The 27579-nt window shown below is 29.5% G+C and overlaps 1 protein-coding gene across 1 annotated transcript; it reads right to left on the minus strand.

Annotated features, from left to right (window-relative positions):
• Positions 1–257: 257 nt before the first annotated feature.
• On the minus strand, positions 258–6027 carry LOC119605385. The gene is made up of 4 exons (XM_037958452.1): positions 5978–6027; positions 5402–5452; positions 5122–5346; positions 258–750 (listed from the first exon to the last, which is right to left on the minus strand). Coding segments are annotated over exons 1-4 (339 nt in total). The 5' UTR covers positions 5980–6027; the 3' UTR covers positions 258–689.
• Between the last annotated feature and the right edge of the window lie 21552 nt (positions 6028–27579).

Consider the following 27579-nt stretch of genomic DNA (forward strand, 5'->3'; position numbering starts at 1 on the left):
TTAACGTTAAATGTTTACTTCTTTTAAGTTCTTTCAATTTATTATATAATCCATTTTTCGATCCCAACATCACGGCGGCGTTATCAGTACCAATTCCGGACATATTATCTATACTTAAATTAAATTCTTTTAAAACATGTTTTATCGTTTTTAGCAAACCATTTTCCGTTGAGTCTTCGCACTCTTCAAGAGCCAAAAACGTTGTAATTATTTGTTTCCGTTGAATGCTAAAATATTTTATTATAATTCCCAAATACTTAACATTACTTATATCAGTAGCTTCATCTATAATTAAACTGAATGGACAATTTTCGATATCAGATTTTAACAATTTCTTGAAATGTGGACCCCAAATGTTACGAATAATAGCCGTACATTTTGTCTTCGCCAATTTCAACTCTGATGAAACTGGTTGATTTTTATATACTTCTTTTTCGCATTCAGTAAGATGTGTGACGGAATTTATAGATGTATGAGATGCAACGTACAAAGAAATTCTACTCTCCCACAGTCGTGCTAATTTCGCTTCTTTGCTGTTTTCAGCGTTAAAACTAATCTTTTTTTGGGAAGTTCCGAAGGATTCAGCATATTTTTTATGTTTTTTAGTGTTGGAATGTGTTTTTAAAACAGACACTTTTGCCTGTAGTTCACAGGAACAGAATTTGCATGTTACGAAGTTTTTGTTATTTTCATTGCAAGTTCGGGTTCTGCAACCATACTGACCTCACCTTCTGTACATACATACTTTTTCTATAAATAAATTATAAAATATTTATGAACAATTCTAGATATGTATTTCCCTATGTACAGTGCGACAATTAAAAATAAATTATAATATTCAGAACGCCTTATTCACAATAAAATATTAATTTGTGAAATTTTTTATATTGTTGAAAGAATAATGTAAAATTTGGTCAATACCTTTATGAGAAATCCATAATTCAAAATCTATATTTTCATAGCTGTTCAATAGTATTAATGAAAATAGATTTTTTACTAATACATTGAGTATTAGTTGAGTTATGCTACATACTTAATATAACTCATTAAATTTTTCATCGCTTTTTATGAAATGATTAGCTGCTATACCCAGTGTGCTTCGCTGCCCTCATCGTAAATGCACTATAGTTCAAACTACCAGTTTTCCTGTGCGAAATTCAAATTTTGGAACTGGGAATATAATTTTTTTTGATGTAATTATATTAACAGTACACCAAATTCAAATTCGTAATTGATTTTTCCGAAATGCTAAACAAATATTTAAAAGAAAATTTTGTCTATATTTAATCATTATTTTTAAACGGCAATTCTGGAAAGTGTGTAAATAATTCTTAATAACTGTCAAATGGAAAGCACTTAGAGGTGTCAGTAGTTCATATATATTCTTGTTCATGGTTGGAAAAATTATCCCTTTACTCCAATAAAGACAATATTTGAAATAACCCTAGTTTTAACAGCTTTAAGATTTTTTCGAACTTAAGTTTGAATTTTCGAAAATTTTATTTAATTTTCATAATTTAGAGATTATTTTAAGAGCATAAAAAATGTTTCTAACATAACTTCGAATTTTGGAATCTAATTTCTGCAAAATGTCAACAAATTCGGTTGACGATATCAGTGGTTAAGAAATTCTTACCAATTTACTGTTAATCTCTGTTCAGAAACGATAATTTTTAATGTGTTTTAAACCTAAATATCTCATAATGAGTTTTATAACTAATTTTCATTTCAGCAATTTGTTTTTTCTGAGAAATGAAATACAAATCAAATATAATTTTTAAATTAGATTTTTTTAAATAAAAATAATAACAATTACTGTCTCTGATTAAAACTGAATTATTAGTCCGGACAGTAGCAACCGTAGTTCGGAAGCAAAGAATCTTACACTGGAAATTAGTTCCAAAAAACTTCCGCGAATCCGACAAGTCCTTCCAAAATGAAAAAAGTTGTGTTATATAAGTCCTCTTAATTGTGGTCAATGTGTTAGTGGCTACCAAAGGGTTAATTTTGGCTTAAATTTGTTCTATATACCTATTTATGGCTTTGCTCTATTTTAGGCTTTAAAGTGTTTAATTATTTTGTCGTAATAAATTTCGCTCAGAAAATTGATGATTTGAACCAATGTACCAATATATATATATATATATAGTATATATATAGATATATATATATATATATATATATATATATATATATATATATATATATATATATATATATATATATATATATATATATATATATATATATATATATATATATATATATATATGTAAATGCATGTATATACATATAACTTCAATATCAAAAGTACCCTTTTATAGATTTTCATACTTGTTTCTAGTTTCAATATTGAAAATCTATGAAAGTCCCCTTTCAATAAGGACCCTATAAGTTTGATTTCATGAATCTAGTCTCAATATTACAGACAATTTAAAAAAAAAGTTGAAGAACGAAAAAGTACAAAACAGTGCCTTTTTATAGATTTTCATTAAATCAGGGTGATGTTTAATTTTCAACCAGAAATTCCTCGCATACAGATTTTTATACAATTCAATTTTATGTTTTTAGGTTCAATATTATAGAAAATTCGAAAAGTATTAGTAAAAAGAGGTTCCAGAAAGTCTCCTTTTTAAATTTTCGTTCAATCAGGATACTGCGTGTTTAATTCTATATTTATATATTCAATATTTTACAAAACTTAAAAAGTACCAGTTGAAGTACGAAAAGACCTCATGTTCCTAAGTTCTATGTTAGAAAAAAAATTAAAAAAGAACCAGTTAAAAACGAAAAAGTACCAGAAAATACTCCATTATAAATTGTCATTTACTCAAGTTCCTGATAGTTTTATGTTTCTATGTTCATTATCATAGAAAACTCAAAAAGTACCAGTTAAAAAAAGAAAAATTACCATAAGGTCCCCTTTTATATGTTCTCATTTACTCCAGGTTCTATGTGATTAATTTCAAGTTTCTAGGTTTAATATTATAGGGTACTCCAAAAGTAACAGTTAAAGAACGGAAAAATACCAAAAAGTCCCGTTTATTGGTTTTCATATATTACAGTCTCTACATGATTAATTTCATGTTTCTAGGTTCAATATTATAGAAAATTTAAAAAGTACCTTTCGAAGAACGAAAAAGTACCAAAAAGTCCCCTTTTATAGGTTCTCACTTAATCCGGGTTATACATGCATAATTTCATGTTTATGTGTTCAATATTATAAAAAATTCAAATTCAATTTATATAAAACTCAAAAAGTACCAGTGGAAGTACGATAAAGTACCAAAATATTCCCTTTTATATGTCCCATTTACACCGGGCTCTACATGCTTAATTTTATGTTTCTAGGTTTAATTTTAAAGAAAAGTCCCTTTAATATTAATTTCATATTTCGATTTCAATATCATAGAAAACTCAAAAAGTACCAGTTGGAGAATGAAAAAGTACCAAAAAATATCACTTGGTACCGGGGTTCCAAATAACCCCATTAGCATATTTAGTGTTTCTTAATCTAAAACTTTTATCTAAATTGACTTATTGTATTTGAATAAAATCAAATTTCCCCTTTTTATACTTTTTTCCTCCCCATTAATGAAATAATAATTCTATTCCAAAAAGTTGCAACATCGTAGTGGGAGCCCATTATAATGTATTCATATTTATAAGTTAATTAACCAAATACAATGTTTAAAAGTACTAAAAATAGATACAATTTTCACCCCTTAAACGTCCGAATATCCTAACAGTACTGAATTCATATTTTTATTTATTCGTTAAGTTATGAAGGAGTCAAAAATATTTTTTGAATGTTCACTTGTTTAAAAGATACATGTGGTGCAAAAAAAGTACCAAAATATAGTTTTTTTCTCTAAAGGGGCCGAATTAGAAAAAGTAACAGACAGCTGTCCGCTTATTTTTTAAACTGCTTTTGTATCTTTTCTAGTTTAGGCGATATAAGGTTAACGAATTTACCCGTTTTTACCCCCTAATCATTCGAATTTCCCAAAATCGTCTTAGTGGATCTATTTGGCGGTCACCTGTCCAAATTTCAGTTCCTTAGCTTCAACCGTTTAGGCTGTGCGAAGATGAATCAGTCAGTCAGTAACGTAAGAATTTTATATACATATGTACATATATAGATATGTTTTAGAAAACACTCTAATGTTCTTCATTTTTACAAAAGTAATAACAAATTTACTTACTGTCTCATGGCCAACGTAGAGCCAGAGAAAAATTATAATTGTTTGACCAAAACAATAATATACGGACGATTTGTCAAAGAATTTTAAGTTGTTGTCCTTTGTTTCAAAGGAAACACTCATATCTTTAAAATAAAATTCGGTTTGAAACTATAAATCTTATGATTTCTTAAAGTTATAACTTAAAGAATATTGTTTTTTCATTACTAATTGCAGTAAAAAGTGAGAAAATAAAATAATTTAAAATTTAAAAGTATGTACTTTTTTTATTAAAAAATCTAATTTTTTAATTTCTTAATTTCAATCGCCTGTAGCTTTTACTTTAGTATGTTTTTCATGGACCGATGTAATTTAAATGAATATTATATTAGTATTAAAATAAATATATTTTTTAATTTCTTGAAAAAAAAACAATAAATCATAAAAAGATATTAAGAAAAATATACCTATGAATAAGATCATAGGTATATTAAAAATTATATATAAATTCGTTATAAACGGATTGTTTGCAATAGTGAACTTACCACGTTTGTTAAAATTTAGACAACGTATGTGTAAAAAATTTAGATTTCGACAACGAATTGTTGCAATGTTGACAACGTTGCGACATAGTGTTGTCGTACGTATGTATATACTTTGACAACGGTTGTTATTGAAAAATTACAAACTCTTTGGTGCCAATTTGGTACCAAGCGTGTATATTTCTTTTTCCCTCTGTGTAGTTTGAGGACCTCTGGATGGTCCCATTACATTTCTAGACAAGAAGTTTATTCAAATTTTACACAGAATAAAACCAAAAACTTTAAATTTAATAAATTCATATTAAAAGGAATATTGAAATAACTTATACAAATGAGTTACAATATATTTAAAATTTATTCAAAAAGCGCCACTGTTCTTTAATTTAAGTAAAACTTACCCTTTCATTGTTTGACTTTCCTGATTATTATTTATATCATCGTCTGTGACTTCCAATGTGTTATTAGAATTAGACATCTGGGAAGAACGTGTTGACTCATTGCTACTGGTATCACTGTCATCGATAGTTAAGAGATTTGGGCTTCGTGTTGTTTCTTTGAGTAATCTTGGAACAACACTAGTGTCGTTTTCAGAATTGTCATGTTGGCTTTTGCTTGCGAAAAACCTAGTAAATATGAAAAATTAAATAAATTCTAATAAAAAGGATTGTTTGTACGTACCTGTCTAATGTGTTACTAGTTTTCTTTTGAGTTTTCTTCTTTTCCCGATTCCTATGGATAATTAAATTTATAATTTGAAATTGCTGCATTTTAAAAAATACAAAAAGTGACAAGTCAAGATTAGACCAGCTGTATCCACCGTCGAAAAATATGGGGCTATATGGATTTTGTCATTTTTTATATTATAATGTTAATAGCACATTTAAAAACTCACACGGGGGGAACTATAGAGCCGCGTATAACCTCTATTGATATGATTTATTTGGCATTGGAAATGGACAATATAACGATAACACAAACTCCCACAAAATAAGTCCCGTATAAGGTCACTTCAGAAAAACAATTTAAAGTACATACATACATAATTTTTATAAGAACAAAAATTCCTATTAAATTTTGAGGGGGTCGGTCCATTATTAATTCTACTCCCATATAACCTTAAAAAAAATTTCAAATTATATTGCGATGGTATTTTAAAAAATCGAAACAAATGCATGAAATTTACAATTTTGTCATTAACTGTCTGCTGGTTGTGCTAAATCCTGTTTCTTATCACTCTGTATGTTTTAAACTTACATATTTATTTAAATTGATAAAATCACTCTTAAACACGTTTTCGCCAAGGTACATTTCAACGTTTTAAGAATTTTTTAAAAGAATTAAAGGAAAATTTTATTCTTTTAATTCCGTTATTCGTTAAGTGTCAATTTTTTAATCAGCGTTGTAAATAAGTTTAGTATTTGTATATTTTGACAGAGTTGTAAACAAAAAGTATTCGTTTTCTGTCAAGCAAATACACTTAAAGAAGTAATGTAAAAAAATAATTTTTAAAATAATATATATTAAGAATTTTAAAAATTATCAGATAAAAAAGTGCAAAATTTAAGAATATATGCTAAAAATGCACTTTTAATGCTAAAAAAATACAGCAAATGGCAAAAAAATGCTAAAAAGCATTTAGCATTTTTTTCAGAAAAAAGTGCAGCAGCCAAAAAAAAGTGCTAGAATCGCACATTAAATGCCGTTATGGCAACACTGCATCTAAAGCAGCGTTGCGCGTTCATATTGTTCAAATTACGAAGATTTTCGGCAATTCACACGTACACTACCCGATCGTAAACAAAACTCATAGCAAGAGGCGTAAAAATACAAAAAATTATCTTCAGTTGCTTAACAGCATTCAACAATGTAGGTTGATGTCGCTTTGTTTCAAAAATTGCAAAAACAATTTTGTAAAAACAACAACACAATTTGTAAACAAGAGAATTACTTGCAAAAAACTCGTACACTCCAAAAAATTTTACTAATGCATAAGAATGAAAACACATAAAAACAGTATTTTTGATACCTTTTTTACACATTTTAAATAAAAAACTTTATCTTTGTGTAGAAATATATATTTTTCTTTGAATATCTTTTATCTGTAAAATTTACTATTTTACTTGTTATGAAATTTGATCATAACAAGCGTAATTAGGCAATATTTTTAGTATTTTCTCACCACTACAGTAACAGTTTCTTGGCGCTTGGCTGATCTAATAAAGTTACCAACACTAAAAAGTCGTAGATTAATGCTGGGTATTTCATTTTTACTTGGATTAATCCGTGGTGATATTGAATCGGAGTTTTTGCTTGGTAAAATTAATTTTAATGTCCCATCTCGATCAACCCGTAACTTTCAACCGTTGAAAATAATGTACTACAGCTCCGTGTATGCTAACAACGACTCCTTTCGCCGCATATGTGAAAATTTTAACAAATGTTATCATTTAATAGATTATTCGGAAAGTAATGCTAATATAAAAAGAAAAATTGTTTTGCATTTAAATTCCTAAAAATTTGTATATAACTTTAGTCTGTAAGGATTTATATTAATCTATAGACCAAACAAATAAAATAAAAATAAAATAAAGCTATTCTTATTAAGAAACTTTGATGTTTTTTGATTTTATTATGTATATAGTATATTTTTATGTTTAAATATTTTATTTACAAAAGAAAAGTAAGTTTTTTCTACATATATGTATAAAAGAGCAAATTAACAATAGTTCACCTTAATATTAATTAAGTACAAGTATATATTAATTCATATTCAATATTAATACAAATAGACATTTTTTAATTTATTATTATTTCATTTGATTATCAATATTTAAATATTATGCTTAGAATTTAATTTAATAAAGAGTTACTTTTCTAAAATATCTGGACCTAAATTACTCCGCCCCTCATTTAGAATGAAATGTAGAGAAGAAAATGCTCTCTCTACGGATACTTGGGTAGCAGGAACACCAAGCACTATTGCAGCTATTTGGTAAATTTGTGGGCAACTGTATTTAATATTTTCATAAAATGAAAAAATATTTGTGTCTATGGGAAGTCGTTTATGGATATTTTCAAAATTTTCAATTTTATTGTAAACTTCGAGTAAATTTTCAAAACTTTCGGAGGAATTTGATGTGGTATTTTCCAATTCAATTTCATTCATCAGCGATGTAAGAAAATCATTTTCATTTGTATTGCAGTTCTCATTTACAACAATATCTGGAATTTGTTCTATTTGGTTGGCTTCTACATCATCTCCATTTATCTGTAAGGGCTGTATAAAAATTACAGACTTATACATGTAAATAAGATCAACATACTTCTCTTATTGTTTGGATTCTTTTAGCAATATTCTTTAAATTAGATTTGGCTGATAGCTTCTGAGTAGCAGTTAAAAGCAAGTTTAAACGTGGATCCAGATATACAGCACTTAATAAAGTCACATTATCTAATAGGAAATGTTCTCTCCCATTCATAATTTGCGATATACGCTTTTGCATTTCAAATTGACTTAATTGAAACCCTCTTTTTAAATTCATCCATAATTTAAACAATTCGCATAAAGGAAATTGTTCTTTTTGGAATTTCATTGTTACGTTCCAAATTGGTTCCATTTTTTTCAAATACATATTAATCCATTCCCAATCTATTGGCACTACTAAAAGGTTATTTTCGTCTATAAATTCACGAATTTCATTTAATGATTTAATCATTGTGTATGTTGAGTTCCAACGGGTTATAACATCTAAAGGAGGTATTTTTTGATTGTGTTTTTTTAATATTAGTCTACAAAATAATAAAATTGCAACTTCTATTTTATATTTTAAATCATTTTGTTTGTGGAGGTCTACAGCACAAAGTTGTAGCGTATGTGCTGCACATCGCATTAAATGAATGTTTGGTATTAAAATGTTGTCCAGCAGATCATCGGTATCTGAATTTTCTATGTCATCGGTTAACATTTCATCATTCATGAATTTTACAGCTCTAATCATATTTTTCCCATTATCCGTTGTAATGCTAAATAAGTCTAATTTTATAATGTTAAATTCTCATCTAAAATAGATAAATAAATTATTTATGCAATTGCCTTTAGAGCTTATAATTCTGTTAAGATTATCAGTATATATTCATCACAACTATTGCCCAATTTACAATCAGTGTCATTGCGTTGTACAGTGGGTCAGAGAGGTAATTTTAGAAATAAATCTGGCATTTCTGAATGTTTTGTAAAGGTAATCACGAATTTCTAAATGGAACATTATTAAACGCCATTTTTTGTTTCTCATTCGATTTCAATGAATTTTGGAAAGCAATTTCTTCAATAGGATCAATATTGCATATAAAAATCAAAATCAATATTGCATAAAATCAAAATGTACTAGCTAAAGATCGAAAAGGTTCCAAAATGTGCATTTTTATACCCTCCACCACCATCAGTGGTGTAGAGGGTATATATAACTTTGTCATTCCGTGTGTAACACCAAGAAATATTCATCTGAGACCCAACAAAGTATATATATTCTGGGTCCTTATGAAACTCTGAGTCGATTTAGCTATGTCCGTCCGTCTGTCCGTCCGTCCGTCCGTCCGTCTGTCTGTCTGTCTGTGTAAAACACGCTCACGTTAAAACGAAGCAATATAATTTAACCAAATTCACCCAAAATATTCACTATTATCCGGTACAGTTTGGTATTGAAAATGAGCAAAATCTGTTCACATCGGGAAAAATTATGAATCAAAATTTAAAACAACTCCGAAAAAAATAAGCATTTTTTACACATTCTGATGTAATTTTCTCGAAAACTATGCAAGATAATTTCATGAAAGTCATCATACATTCGTTTCTACACAACATCTTGATTCCTGCTGAAAATTTCCAGAATCGGTCCAGAATTTCATATACCTCCCATACAAAAGTACATATTCCCGGAAAATGAGTTTTTTGTTAATAACTTCCGTCAAAATTTTACAAATTAAAATCTTACGTCAATAGAATTCATCCAAAGAAAAAATTTTCTGGATCGGTCCATAATTGGACATAGCTCCCATACAAGGTCCCCTCCCGAAAATAACTTAAACGCGCATAACTCATTACTAAATTAAGATATCCATATAAAATTTGGAATAAGTATAATCCATAATTGGTCATAGCTCCCATACAAGGACCCTTCCCGAAAATCACTTAAACGCGCATAACTCATTACTAAATTAAGATATCCATATAAAATTTGGAATAGGTATTGCCAATATGCACAGAAATATTACTATGAAATTTTTTTCCGATCGGTCCATAATTGGTCATAGCTCCCATACAAGGTCCCTTCCCGAAAATTACTTTAACGCACATAACTCATTACTAAATCAAGATATCCATATAAAATTTGGTACAATTATTGTTCTCGCATACAGAAATATTATTATGACATTTTTTTCCGATCGGTCCATAATTGGTCATAGTCATTGGTCAAGGACCCTTGCCGAAAATCACTTAAACGCGCATAATTTATTACTAAATTAAGATATCCATATAAAGTTTGGTACAAGTATTGCTCATATGCACAGAAATATTACTATGAATTTTTTTTCCGATCGGTCCATAATTGGTCATAGCTCCCATACAAGGTCCCCTCCCGAAAATCACTTAAACGCACATAACTCATTACTAAAACAAGATATCCATATAAAATTTGGTATAATTATTGCTCACATATACCGAAATATTACTATGAAATTTTTTTCCGAACGGTCCATAATTGGTCATAGCTCCCATACAAGGTCCCCTCCCGAAAATCACTTAAACACACATAACTCATTACTAAATTAAAATATCCATATAAAGTTTGGTACAAGTATAGCTCTCACATATAAAAATATTACTATGAATTTTTTTCCCGATCGGTCCATAATTGGTCATAGCTTCCGTACAAGGTCCCCTCCCGAAAATCACTTAAACGCACATAACTCATTACTAAATGAAGATATCCATATAAAATTTGGTACAAGTATTGCTCACATATACAGAAATATTATTATGGAAGTTTTTTCCGATCGGTTAATAATTGGTCATAGCTCCCATACAAGGTCACCTCCCAAAAATCACTTAAACGCACATAACTCATTACAAAATATTGATATCCATACATTTAGCACAAATATTGCTCTTATATACTTAATTACACTATAAAATTGTTTTGCAATCGATCCATATTTGGTCATAGCTCTCATAATAGGTCCCCTCCAGAATATCACTTAAATGCACGATATTCATTGCCAAATAATGATATAGATACAGAATTTTGAAATTTTGTCTTTATATACATAATTGGTCATAGCTCCCATACAAGGTCCTTTTACGAAAATCTCTTAAACGCACAATACTCATTACCAAATAAAGCTATTGATTCAAAATTTGGCACAAATATTAGTTTGGTATACAAAAATTCTATTTCAAGATTTTTTCACGATCGGTCCATAACATGGGTGCTATCGGTCCCATGCAAGTGTCCCTTCAGAAAATCACTTGAACACACATTACTTATTACTAAATTACTATATAGATACAAAATTTGACTGAAATATAGCTTTTATGTACAGAAATTTAGCTTCCCATACTAGGTCGTGCCCCTAAAAACAATTTGTGTAGAACAAAATTATATATATGTATTTTGAAAATCCTTAAATCTTTCACACACATGCACATTATTAAATATCGTTAAAGCATATCTAAGGGCGCTATACAAATATAAAAGAAAATGGGGTTTGTAATGTTCAACAAATCTTGGAATTGTAACAGATTTAAGCTGTTTAAATCTTGGGGTTTTTCTATTTAAGACATGAGAAAACTTACAAATATTTGTTCAATTAAAAAAGTATTAATATAAAAGTAGCTGGTGGAGGGTATTTAAGATTCGGCTCAGCCGAATATAGCACTCTAACTTGTTATAGACTACCATTTCATCAAGATGTTGCGTGTTTAATTCCATATTTATTTCTAGGTTCAATATTTTAAATTATTCAAAAAGTGCTTTTTGAAGGATTAAATAGTACCAAAAATCCCCTTTTACAGGTTCTTGTTTATTCCGTGGTCTACATGCTTAATTTTATGTTTCTATGCTCAATGAGGTTGAATGAAATCATGTTTCAAATTTATCGATACATAACATATAATTTGTGTATAATTATAATTGGTATAGGGAATCATATCGTTATTAAAAAAAAAACGTTGAAAAACGTTGAATAAAGTATGTTAATTTTGTAAGTACGTAAATTAAAAAGATAACTTACCTGTAAATTTGATTAATATTTATCGCAAATCTTTCCAGGGTTTTCATTATTTCCTGTTTAATATAGTCCCCTGTAACTCTTTCTTCACAATTAATCATTGCCAAATTTTTTATAACTATATGCATTTTTCCGTTTGTAAACATTACCAGTTGTACATTAATCCCTAAAATGGTTCTGTTAAGCCTTGTAGCGACATCAATTTTAAGGGATATAATTTTATTTTTTAGAAGTATTTTGATATCTTCTTTTAGTTTATTTGCCTTTTCTTCAATAAAGATTTTTACATTATGGGAATTAATTGGATTTATTTTTAAACATTCGAAAATGGGATCAACAATGTTTCTAAATCCATCATTATGTAAAATGGATAAAGGTCTCCCATCATCCGTAAGAATTTGGAGTATTGAGGAAACAAAATCATCTTTGTTTATTTTGTAACTTATTTTCACTCTTTTATTCTGAACTTCCACATAATCGGCGATAGATAAATCATCATAAACGGATTTATGATGTTGCATTATATGTCTTCTTAAATTTGTCAAATGATTTCCATTATATATTTTTTTACAAATTTTGCACACAGTTTTATTTGTTTCACAATGAAAATTGAAAAAATTTCGTAGTTCACGATTGGTTTTTCGACCCATCTCGACACTCTTTCCTTAAGGAACAACTGTACAAATATAAAACTTCTTCCTAAAGTTTGTTGAAAATTAACTACTATGCATAATCGAAATAAAAGAGAAAGAATTGAAACAGCAAAACAGATCAACCACAATGAAAATTGAAAAAATTGTTTGTGTATCACTGCAATCATTAAAAACAACAAAAAGTAGTAAAAGTCATACCAAAGCACATAAACAAAAAACATTATTTAACTGTTATTCTGAGTGATTTATTTTTAAAAATAAAAAATAAATCACAATTCAATCACTTTGCTTTTATGGCCCAGTTATTTCAGTCTCTGCTTTATATACAAGAAAACATGTAATTAAGCTTGTTAAAAATAATATTTGTTCGCTTGAAAATAATTTTAATAATATTTTTTAAAAATTACTCATTAATAAAGATCAATTATGAGAAATATGAATGCATATGAACATCCATACATGCATACATACATACATACATACATACATACATACATACATACATACATACATACATACATACATACATACATACATACATACATACATACATACATACATACATACTACATACATACATACATACATACATACATACATACATACATACTACATACATACATACATACATACATACATACATACAACATACATACTACATACATACATACATACATACATACATACATACATACATACATACATACATACATACATACATACATACATACATACATACATACATACATACATACATACATACATACATACATACATACATACATACATACATACATACATACATACATACTCATACATACATACATACATACATACATACATACATACATACATACATACATACATACATACATACATACATACATACATACTACATACATACATACATACATACATACATACATACATACATACATACATACATACATACATACATACTACATACATACATACATACATACATACATACATACATACATACATACATACATACATACATACATACATACATACATACATACATACATACATACATACATACATACATACATACATACATACATACATACATACATACATACATACATACATACATACCATACATACATACATACATACATACATACATACATACATACATACTACATACATACATACATACATCATACATACATACATACATACATACATACTACATACATACATACATACATACATACATACAGACATACATACATACATACATACATACATACATACATACCATACATACATACATACATACTACATACATACATACATACATACATACATACATACATACATACATACAGACATACATACATACATATCATACAACATACATACATACATACATACATACATACATACATACATACAGACATACATACATACATACATACATACATACATACATACATACATACATACATACATACATACATACATACATACATACATACATACATATGTACATATGAATATATGTATATAGTAATTGAACATCTGGATATGTGGTATGTTCGTACATATCAACAGCTCTAATATGGGTTCATATATGATTCCATATATGGAACATAATATCAGTTTTGAAATCATATATTTTCATATATGATCCCATGTATGGCAAAATTATTTACGGATGAATCCATATATGTTCGTATTTCACTGATAAATAAAGCAATCGAGATAAAACTCGAGTTTAATATGTTTTTTTTAAGTGACCATATTATGGTTAAATATTAAACATAATATGTTTAATCTAATTTTATTTATTTATTTAAGTCAATGGATTCACTCCTTACAGACTATTATGAACATATCCTAATATCTACATATATATATAAAATTCTAACATTACTGACTGACTGATTCATCATCGCACAGCCTAAACGGTTGAAGCTAAAGAGCTGAAATTTGGACAGGAGGTTGATCTCCCATCAAATAGATCCACTAAGACGGGATTTTTGAGATTCGAATGTTTAGGGGGTAAAAAAGGGTAAAAAAGGGTAAATTCGGTAACCTCATATCTCCTAAAAAAATACAAAAACTGTTTAAAGCTTATCGTCGTTCATTTAAAAAATAAGCGGACAGGTGTCTGGTACTTTTTTAAAATTCGGCCCCTTTAGGGATTAAACGGGTAAAAACTGTATTTTGGTACTTTTTTTGCACCCCTTTTAAACCGGAGAACATTCAAAAAATATTTTTGACTCCTTCCGAAAAATGGCGATATATGATCATGTCATGTATGGACACATATATGGAATCATATATGAAAAAATTCTCCATATATGGAGAATATATGAACACATATGGAAATATATGAAAATATATGGAGATTATGCCCAATTCCGCCAATTTTCGGATTTGAACATATATGAAAATATATGCTTCATATATGAATCCATATATGATCCATACATAACGTGACCAGATGGTTTTAGAATAAAGGCGGGATCCGAGTGATTAAAAAGCGGGATTTGAATGAAATTATATTGAAAAAGCGGGATTTTGAAAATTGTTGTCCATCTTTTTAACCATGAACATATATGAGCGGTCAATTGAGGTCAATTATATTTTGTTTATATTTTTTATTCTTATTTTTATATTTATTAATTCGATAGAGATTTTGGCTTGTAAGAAACTTACTTCTGTACATCGAATTTCATTGCTAAACTTGCATTTTTAAGCCAATAATGTGCGTTCAAGTCATTTTCTGAAGGGGGCCTTATATGGGGGTAGGGTCAATTATGGACCGATTCTCATAAAATTAGGTAGAGAGATTTGTGCTCGTAAGAAACTTACGTATGTCTAACTTCAGCGGTGTACTTTTATTTTTAAGCCAGTAGTGAGCGTTAACGTCATTTTCTGAAGGGGCCTTATATGGGGAGTAGAATTTCTGCGCTAGACTCGTATTTTTAAGCGAGTAATGGGCGTTGAAGTAATTTTTTGGAGGAGACAAAATATGAGGGGTAGGGTCATTTATGGACCGATCCTCATAAAATGTTATTTATTTTCCACTTATATGGGGGCTATGCGAAAACGTGGACCGATATTCCCCATTTTCAATACCAAACAAACCTTACCTATAAGAAATATTTGTGGAAAATTTCAACTCTCTAGCAAATTTTCAGGGGTTGTCTCAGATTTTTGCTCATATCTCCGGTATTTATGGACCGGTTTTGCTGATTTTAAGTAGCGATCTTCTCGAAAGCATGTCTAACAGAATTATTGAAGATTCGGATCTCGCCGATATCTGGGGTCCTCTAAAAATGGATTTCAACAAACACACAGACAGACGGACATAGCTTAATCAACTCCGCTACCTATAAGGATCCAGAATATATATAATTTATGGGGTCGGAAAATTATATTATAGAAATTACAAACGGAATGACAAACTTATATATACCCTTCTCACGAAGGGAAGGGTATAATAAGGACCCAGAATTTACATATATACTCTTGATGTTGGCAATAAAAAAATTGATATGATAATAAAATTCTAATGCCAGATTTAAATTTTAAGTAGCAATCCTTCATTTCGATTTATAAAATTTTTTGTGTTATTAAAAAATCAGTGTAAATTAAACATTTTATACATCATTTTTCATATGTTCCTCGAGAATTCTGCCTAAAATCTAGGAAACATAGTGTATAAGAAGAATTCGATAAAATCACTCTGAAATATTAGTTAAAAAACAAGTTAGAGTGCTATATATGGCTCTGCCGAATCTTAAATACCCTCCACCTTAAACTGGTTTCATAAATTATCAAATTTTATGGATTGATTCAAATTTACCCTAATATTTTAGAATTACTTTCATTACGCCTTACAATATAGAACTAAAAACAAAATTACCACTTAACAGACTGTTACAGAGCATACTAAATTTAACCTATGTTTCTGTATTTAAAATAATTTCTATGTGTTAGAGAAATGTATGTTAATAGTTATAAAACTTATATAATGTTGTACGGGAGGTACAATAGATTTTCAACGTTGTTGATCCTATGAAAAAAAATTGCTTTTAAATTTTTATTGTTGAACCGAATTTCGACACTTAATTTGATTAACAAAAAATTAAATATTTATGACAAAAAAAGATAAATCGACCAGGAATCGAACCTGCAATGCTCAGTTTGTTAATTCTCCCTTCCATCCACAGCACCACTTCATTATTTTGTCCTTCGTTAACTAATATTTTTAATATAAAAATGCCATGTTATTTTCTGTTTGTACAAAACATTGCTGCTGAATAACTTTTATCAACACTGATGTTGCTGAATGGCATAAGAAATTATCAGTTACACTTTCTCAATGTGCATTATTTGATCTTGGGTTAACAACAATTTTTAACACAAACAGGAAAGAGAATTTCTATGTGAACAGTTGCAAACAATTACGAAGCTATTTGATAGTGTAGTGGGAATGGCGTAAATCTAGTAACTGGGAGATTCCTGTTCGTTTTGGACAGTTTTTATTTAATTTTTTGCGAAAAATAATCAATTTTTCAATCCCTATGGGTGGTACAAGAAATTGTGGACTGATTTCGATTTTCAACTCAGTGGATTCCCAAACAATATGTATGACAAAATTAAAAAATAAATATTTGTGCCAAATCTTTTATGGATATCATTATTTGGTAATGCGTTTAAGTTATTCTCGAAAGGGGACCTTAAATGGGAACTATGACCAATTATGGATCGACCGAAAAAAATTATAATAAGATTTCTGTAGATAAAAGCAATATTTGTGCCAATTTTCTATGGATATCTGTATGGATACCTTTATTTAGTAATGAGAAATATGTGTTTAAGTGATTTTGAGAAGAAGACCTTGTATGGGAGCTATGACCAATTGTGGACCGATCGTGAAAAATGTACAGTAGGATTTCTGTAGATAAAAGCAATATTTGTGCCAAAGTTTGTATGAATATCGTTATTTGATAATGAGTTATGTGCGTTTAAAAGTTTTTCTGAAGGTAACCTTATATGGGAGCTATGACCAATTGTGGACCGATTCAGAAAATTGTTTCTTTATATGAATTCTATTAGCATAAAATTTAAATTTGTAAAATTTCGTAAATATATGGGCATTATTTCGAAAGTTATTAACAATAAATTAATTTCGGGGAATGTGTACATTTGTATGGGAGGTATATGTAATTGTGAACCGATTTTTAACAAGTTGATCCTTGCACCAAGAGTTATATCTCTGACAAAATTCATCAATTTATCTGCAGTAGTTTTTGTAAAAAATACAAATAAATATGTGAAAAAGCACAATTTTTTTTGAGGTTGTATCAAATTGTTACTCACAACTCTGAACCTATTTCACCGATCATGCTGATTTTCAATACCAAACTGCTTAGGATATCAATGAATTTTGGGTTGTTATTTTGGGTTAATTTCACAACTCTGAACCTATTTCACCGATCATGCTGATTTTCAATACCAAACTGCTTAGGATATCAATGAATTTTGGGTTGTTATTTTGGGTTAATTTCATAAAGTTCCGTTGCTTCGTTTTAACGTGAGCGTGTTTTATGCAGACAGACAGACGGACATATCTAAATCGACTCAGAGTTTCATAAGGACCAAGAATATATATATATATATATATATATATATATATATATATATATATATATATATATATATATATATATATATATATATATATATATATACTTTGTTGGGTCTCAAATGAATATTTCTCTACAAATGTAATGACAAACAAAATAAAACAAATCAGAATGGGACCACAAATAGAACTAATGTTTTCTCCAGATTGCTAAATATTAGTGTGTTCTAATAGATCAGATACACGTCACTTTAAGTGAGAATAAATTCAATTTTCGAGCTTTATAAGTTAAAAGTCATGGGCCCAAAAAGTCAATGTTCATTTGTCACTTAAAATAATATTTTTTTTTTAACTGTAAAAACCAACTTTGTTATTTAAAAAGTGGATGTCTACTTTTTTTACCCACATTTTGAAAAATGATTAAAAAATACTAGAATATAAGTATTTATATTTATATGGATATCGTAATTATACCCTACACCACTATAGTGGGGAGGATATTATACGTTTGTGCTGATGTTTGTAACACACAAAAATATTGGTCCTACACCCTTAAAGTATACCGATCGACTCAGAATCACTTTTTGAGTCGATTAAGACATGTCCGTCCGTCCGTCTGTCCGACTGGCTGGCTGTCCATGTAAACCTTGTGCGCAAGGTACAGGCCGCAATTTTCAAGATAATTTGATGAAATTTCGACCAAGCATGTTTTTTGGCACAAGGACGAAGCCTATTGAAAATAGTTGAAATCGGTCCATTATTTCACTTAGCCCCCTTACAACCGTACCTCCCGATTTGGGCTTTTTATGCCATAATTACGTCAAATATACTATTATCCCTCTAAAAATTGGCACAAATAAGTTTTATATAAATATAAATAACACTGAATATTTTCGTAATGATCGGCCCTTATTTGACCCTAGCCCCCATACAAACCCCCCTTCAAAAAATGTCTTAAACGTCTAAAATTGACTTGTAACCATTTGTATCGCAATGAAACTCAACATAACTAACTATTATTTAAAAATATATCCTCTTCCCAAATTTAATGAGGATCGGCCCATGTTTGACCTCAAACATGAAAATTAGAAAATTTGTTTTTTATCAATAAATTGCTTAAATACTTTGGAATTAAGGTAAAATTCAACTTAAAAGTTTCTTTGTGAAAAAAAAAAAAAATTTTAAATATACTCATTGTGTAGGGTATTATATGGTCGGCCATGCCCGACTATACTTTCCTACTTGTATTTTGAATCTCTTTGTCTGTTCAATACCTAAAAGTTGTAACTAATTTTCACAAAAATATTTGAAATTTATATTGAAATACAAAAACAATTTCTGATAATTTGTAACAGATTTTTGTTAATGAACAGACATTCTATTTTCTAACAAAATTTTTTAATTTAAAGCTAAATTTTTAAACTTTTAAATAGTAAATCCCAAATTGATTACAATAATATTAAGGACAATTGACCTGTTAAAAGCGGGATTTGTAGCAAAAAGCGGGATTTGTTATTAAAAAGCGGGATTGAAATCTAAGTCGGGATCGCCCTTTAAAAGCTGGGTGGTTTATTAACTTATACATATGAATACATAATAATACGATGTTGCAACTTTTTGGAACAGAATTTTTATTTCGATAATGGGGAGGAAAAAAGTACTAAAAGGGGTAAAAACGGGAAATTTGATTTTATTCAAACACAATGATCCAATTTATATAAAATTTTTAGATCTAGAAACACTAAATATGCTAATGGGGTGTTATTTCTATGGTATTGAAGTAGATACATGAAATTAATAACAAAAGGACTTTTCGGTACTTTTTCGTTCTACAAACGTCATTTTTTTTAGTTTTCTTCAAAATTTAACCTAGAAACATGAAATTAAGCATGTAGAGCCCGGAGTAAATGAGAATCTATAAAAGGGGACTTTTTGGTACTTTTTCGTTCTTGTAAACCCAGCTAAAAAAGATTATGTATGGATCATATATGGATTCATATATGAAGCATATATTTTCTTATATGTTCATATCCGAAAATTGGCGGAATTGGGCATAATCTCCATATATTTTCATATATTTCCATATATGTTCATATATTTCCTTACTTATCCATATATGGAAAATTTTTTTATATATGATTCCATATATGTGTCCATATATGACATGATCATATATCGCCATTTTTCGGATATGAACATATATGAATATATATGGTCCATATATGATTCATATATGATCCATATGTAATCATATATGATCGTTTTTAGCTGGGAAGGTACTTTTTGAATTTTTGTATAACATTGAACCTAGAAACGTGAAATTAAGCATTTAGAGCCAGGATTAAGTGAGAACCTAAAAAGGGGACTTTTTTGCTCTTTTTCGTTCTTCAAAAGGTACTTTCTGAATTTTCTATAATATTGAACCTAGAAACATGAAATTAAACATGTAGAACCCGAATTAAGTGAGGACCTATAATAAGGGACTTTTTTTTGGTAATTTTTCGTTCTTCAAAAGGTACTTTTTGAATTTTCTATAATATTGAACCTAGAAAGATGAAATTAAGCATGTAGAGCACGAAGGAAATAGGAATGTATAAAAGGGGACTTTTTGGTACTTTTTAGTTCTTCGACTGGAACTTTTTGAGTTTTCTACAAAAATTGAACCTAGAAACACGGAATTAAGCACTTAGAGCTTGGAATAAATAAGAATCTATAAAAGGGGACTTTTTGGTACTTTATCGTACTTCGACTGGTACTTTTTGAATTTTTTATAATATTGAACATGGAAACATGAAATTAAGCATGTGGATCCCAGAGTTAATCTTCAACTGGTACTTTTTGAGTTTTCTATTATAATGAACCTAGAAACATAAAACTAAGCAATCAGAGACTTGAGTGAATGAAAATTTAAACTGGACTATTTTCTGGTACTTTACGTTCTTTAACTGGTACTTTTTGAATTTTCTATAATATTGAGCTTAGGAACATGAAATTAAATAAAATAGGTCTTTTTGTACTTTTTCGTACTTCAACTGGTACTTTTTGAGCTTTCTAAAATATTGAATATATAAACATATGTAAACATAATTGAATGAAAATTTATAAAGGTACCAGATTATCCTTCTTTGTTCTTTTTATACCCTCCACCACCATCAGTGGTGATAGAGGGTATATATAAGTTTGTCATTTTGTATGTAACACCAAGAAATATACATTTCAACAAAGTATATATATTCTTGCTCCTTATGAAATTCTGAGTCGATTTAACTATGTCCGTCCGTCCGTCCGTCCGTCCGTCCGTCCGTCCGTCTGTCTGTCTGTCTGGTTAAAACACGCTCACGTCAAAACGAAAAAATGGAAATTAACGAAATTCAGCAAAAACATTCATTATTATCCGGTACAGTTGGGTATTGAAAATGAGCAAAATCGGTTCACATCGGGAAAAGTTATGAATCAAAATTTTAAACAACTCCGAAAAAATAAGCATTTTTTATACATTCTGATGTAGTTTTCTCGAAAACTATGCAAGATAATTTCATGAAAGGCATTTTACATTCGTTTCTACACAAGATCTTGATTCCTGCTGAAAATTGCCAGAACCGGTCCATAATTTCATGCAAAAGTACATATTTCCGGAAAATGAGTTTTTTGTTAATAACTTCCTTCAGAATGTTGATATCTTCATAAAAATTTTACAACTTAAAGTCTTATGTCAATAGAATTCATTGAGAGAAAACATTTTCTGGATGGGTCCATAATTGGACAAAGCTCCCATACAAAATCCCCTCCCGAAAATCACTTAAACGCGCATAACTCATTACAAAACAAGTAGGAAAGTATAGTCGGGCATGGCCGACTATATAATACCCTACACAATGAGTGTATTTAAAATTTTTTTTTTTTCACAAAGAAACTTTTAAGTTGAATTTTACCTTAATTCCAAAGTATTTAAGCAATTTATTGATAAAAAACTAATTTTCTAATTTTCATGTTTGAGGTCAAACATGGGCCGATCCTCATTAAATTTGGGAAAAGGATATATTTTTAAATAATAGTTAGTTATGTTGAGTTTCATTGCGATACAAATGGTTACAAGTCAATTTTAGACGTTTAAGACATTTTTTGAAGGGGGGTTTGTATGGGGGCTAGGGTCAAATAAGGGCCGATCATTACGAAAATCTGCAGTGTCATTTATATTTATATAAAACTTATTTGTGCCAATTTTTAGAGAGATAATAGTATATTTGACGTAATTATGGCATAAAAAGCCCAAATCGGGAGGTACGGTTGTATGGGGGCTAGGTGAAATAATGGACCGATTTCAACTATTTTCAATAGGCTTCGTCCCTGTGCCAAAAAACATGCTTTGTCCAAATTTCATCAAATTATCTTGAAAATTGCGGCCTGTACCTTGCGCACAAGGTTTACATGGACAGCCAGCCAGCCAGCCAGCCGGACAGACGGACGGATGGACATGTCTTAATCGACTCAAAAAGTGATTCTGAGTCGATCGGTATACTTTAAGGGTGTAGGATATTTTTGTGTGTTACAAACATCAGCACAAACGTATAATACCCTCCTCACTATAGTGGTGTAGGGTATAATTACGATATCCATATAAAATTTGGAATAAGTATTGCTCATATGCACAGAAATATTACTGTGAAATTTTTTTCCGATCGGTCCATAATTGATCATAGCTCCCGTACAAGGTCCCCTCCCGAAAATCACTTAAACGCACATAACTCATTACTAAATTATGATATCCATATAAAATTTGGTACAAGTATTGCTCTCACATACAGAAATATTACTGTGAAATTTTTTTTCGATCGGTCCATCGTTGGTCATAGCTCCCATACAAGGTTCCCTCCCAAAAATCACTTAAACGCACATAACTCATTACAAAATATTGATATCCATACATTTAGCACAAATATTGCTCTTATATACATAAATTACACTATAAAATTGTTTTACGATCGGTCCATATTTGGTCATAGCTCTCATACTAGGTCCCCTCCAGATAATCTCTTAAATTCACAATATTTATTACTAAATAATGATATAGACACAGCATTTTTAAATTTTGTCTTTATATACATAATTGGTCGTAGCTCCCATACAAGGTCCTGTTAGGAAAATCTCTTAAACGCCCATTACTCATTACCAAATAAAGCTATTGATACAAAATTTGGCACAAATATTAGTTTGGTATACAAAAATTCTATTTCAAGATTTTTTCACGATCGGCCCATAACATGGGTGCGGTCGGTCCTATACAAGGTTCCCTTCAGAAAATCACTTGAACACACATTACTTATTAATAAATTACGATATAGATACAAAATTTGACTGAAATGTAGCTTTTATGTACAGAAATTTAGCTTAAAGAATTTTTTACGATCGGTCTATAATTGGTCATATCTCCCATATTAGGTCCTGCCCCTAAAAGCACTTTAACCGTATTTAACTAGTTGCATTATCAATTTGTGTAGAACAAAATTATATATATGTATTTTGAAAATCCTTAAATCTTTCACACACATGCACATTATTAAATATTGTTAAAGCATATTTTAGGGCGCTATAAAAATGTAAAAGAAAATGTAATGTTGAATAAATTTTGGAATTGTAACAGATTTAAGCTGTTTAAATCTTGGGGTTTTTCTATTTAAGACATGAGAAAACTTATTTCTACAAATATTTGATCAATTAAAAGAGTATTAATATAAAAGTAGTTGCTGGAGGGTATTTAAGATTCGGCTCAGCCGAATATAGCGATATAACTTGTTCTAATTCTTTTCGAATTTTCTGTAATAAAATTATAAATTTGTACACGCAGCTTTCTGATTGTATAAAAATCTGTATGCGATTTTTTTGGTTTCTTGTTGAAAATTAAACATGCGTCATCCTGATTTAATGAAAATCTATAAAAAAGCACTGTCTGGTACATTTTCGTTCTTCAACTGTTTTTATACCCTACACCGCTATAGTGGGGAGGGTATTATACGTTTTTGCTGATGTTTGTAACGCACAAAAATATTGGTCCTACACCCACCTTAAAGTATGCCGATCGACTAAGAATCACTTTCGGAGTCGAATAAGACATGTCCATCCATCCATCCGTCCGTCTGTCCGGCTGGCTGTCCATGTAAACCTTGTGCGCAAGCTACAGGTAACAATTTTCAAGATATTTTGATAAAATTTTGACCATACGTGTTTTTTGGCACAAGGACGATGCCTATTGACAATGGTTGCAATCGGTCCATTATTTCACCCCCATACAATCTGACCTTCCGATTTGGGGGTTTTAACTCATAACTACGTCAAATATAATACTATCTCTCCAAAAATTGGCACAACTAAGTTTTATATAGGCATTAATGACCATGCCGATTATTATAATGATCGGCCGTCTTTTGACCCTAGCGCCCATACAAACTCTCTCTAAAAAATAACCTAAACTTCCAAAAATTTACTTATTATTATAGCGATGATATTCAGCATAACTAACCTTTATATAAAAATACATCCCTCCTCCGAATTTGTTGAGGATCGGCGCATATTTGACCCTAACTCTCATATAAAGCTTTTTTTAGAAATTTAGTTTTTCATAAATAAATTGCTTAAATACATCGGAATTAAATTCAACATAAAAGTTTCTTTATGAAAAATAATTTTTAAAATATACTCATGGTGTAGGGCATCATTTAGTCGGCAATGTCTGACTATACTTTCCTACTTGTTTTGTTTTTATTTTCTGTAATATTAAGACTAGAATCATAAAATCAAACTTAGAGTTCTCTAAAAGGGGACTTTTTGATATTGCGGATATACTTATATACATTTACAATAATTAGATTTATTTTATTCCATTACGATGAGGGTAGCGAAGCACACTTGGTATAGCTACTATATATATTATAAATCTCTTTGTAAGTCTGTTCGTTTGTTTGTTTGTTCGTCAATGACGCCTAAACGGCTATACCGATTTGCTTCAAATTGGGAACATAGTTAGATTTATATGTACGTGGAGATATGGGCTATATTTTTTATTCAGAACTTGGACTAGGAGGGGGCAAAAAGGGGGTAAAATGGGTGAAATACGGGCAAAATTAGTACTTTTGATGGTTGGTTTTGTCTATTCTTAAGCAAAAGCATTTTCGATTAAACTACTTAATTTGTTAGAAATATATATTAGCAAAGTGTCGTTGCGAAAATTGGACCGGAAGAACGATTTTTTCTATTCTAAAGCCAAAATATTATAAACTATGATTTTGATAGTCTCAGACGTAAGTATATATATTTAGAAATCCCAGCCTTAGGGGGAAAAAAGGGAAATCTGTATTTGCTGCGTAAAAGGACTCAATAAATGTATATTTTCATACAATTCAAACTACTTCAATGAATATATAAAACAAATAAATAAATAAGAAAAAATTTATAGTTGGGCATGGCCAACCATATGATGCCCTACACCAGTGATTATGTTACAAATGTTGAGTATTTTTTAATAATATAGCATTTAAATAAATGTTTACCTTTATTCAGAAATATTTTAACAATTTATTGACAAAAAAAAGGGATTTTCTAAAAGAGGGTTCTATGGGGGCAGGTGGTTAATATGGGCCTATCCTTATAAATTTTGGTAAAGGGATTTATGTAGAATATGTAGATATGTAGAATATCGCCGTAATATTAGTGTTTAAGGGGACTTTATATGGGAGATGTGATCAAATGAGGGCCGATCACTACGAAAATCAGCAGTGTCATTAAAACTTATATAGAACTAAGTTTTGCCTATTTTATGTGTGATACAAGAACATTTAACATATTTATGACCTCAAAAGCCATATTCAGGGGTGCGATTGTATGGGGGCTATGCGAAATAATGGTCCATTTTTACAATTTTCAATAGGATTCGTCCTTGCAAGAGTATGTGCCAAATTTCATCAAATTATCTTGCAAATTGCGACCTGTTGCGTGCGCATAATGTTTTTAATTAGTCCTATTTTACATTGAGACTTTTTCCCCCTGGGCTTTTCTCGATTTTCTTTTAAATGTCCTTCGTAAAATCTTGAATGTTTACATTGAGACTTTTAAGGCATGCCTGCTTTTTGAAATTATCAGTGTAAGAGTTGCCATTTTTTATAATTATTAATTTATTGTTTTAAATATTTTATAAATGAATAAATCTATTCTTTAATATTTGTTACATTAAATATTGTTTTAATTATTTATAAAATTTTTCATAAAATTTATGAAAAAATACTAAAATACTTTAAAATACATATTTTTGCTACTATTAGCTGTATGTTTTAGTTCTTCTTATAGTTATTTATTTTTTTATTAAAGATATAATAACATTTTAATACTCATAACATGTGAAAGAAATAAATTATTTTTAAATTAATTGAAATATGTAAAAAATTAAATTATTGCAAATGGCAACACTAATTCATGTGTGAGAGTAGTCGCACACGATCTTTACGCTGTGAGAGCAGAATAGAAATAAAGCAACTAGCAAAATCACGAACATGAAGAAAAGCAATGTCGAAAAAAACCCTCAAATTACGATTCGTGCGTGTCTTGCTACTTCCCTTTCCTCTTTCCCCCCTTTGCCTACAAACTCGACACGCTTGCGTGCTCACCCCTGAGAAAAAGTCACAATGTAAAAGTGGAATTACATTTTAACGGCTGGTACGAATTTCGTTAAATTTGAAACATAGTTAGATATATAGCTGTGTTGTGTGATAGGCTATATTGTTTTCCAAAACTTGGATAAGAAGGGACAAGAAGAGATATGTGGATGAAAAAGGGACAAAATTCGTACTTTTGGGAGTAAATACTAATTATTGTCTGAAATATTATTATTATGTAGCAAAGTTCCGTTTCGAAATAGGAGAAAAGGCGAAAAAATAGGAAAAATTTTTACTTCTATGTTTTAAGTCTGCTTTTTTTATCGATCTAAAGTAAAAATATTTTAGACGATGAGTTTTTAGTTTCAGAGATATGAGTAAGTCCAACCCCATATAGGAAAAACAGGCTAAGTATGTGTTCCTTTGCTACATTTTGTGTACTTTTATGAAATTTGAGAAATATATGCTTTTTATTAATATTTTCCGTAATCGGTCAAAAAATGTGTTTTTCAAAAATGTTTTTGCAAAACATCATTAAAGAGGGAAAGGTTCCTCTCTGACGTGATTTTCTTAATAAATGTTCTACAACATCGATTTCTGAAATACAAAATATATTAAACAAAATACATACATTTGAATAATTCA

Source organism: Lucilia sericata, unplaced genomic scaffold, assembly GCF_015586225.1.
Source record: "Lucilia sericata isolate MDLA Ls3-8-SP2 unplaced genomic scaffold, ASM1558622v1 Contig000480F_arrow, whole genome shotgun sequence".
NCBI classification, from domain to species: Eukaryota; Metazoa; Arthropoda; class Insecta; order Diptera; family Calliphoridae; genus Lucilia; species Lucilia sericata.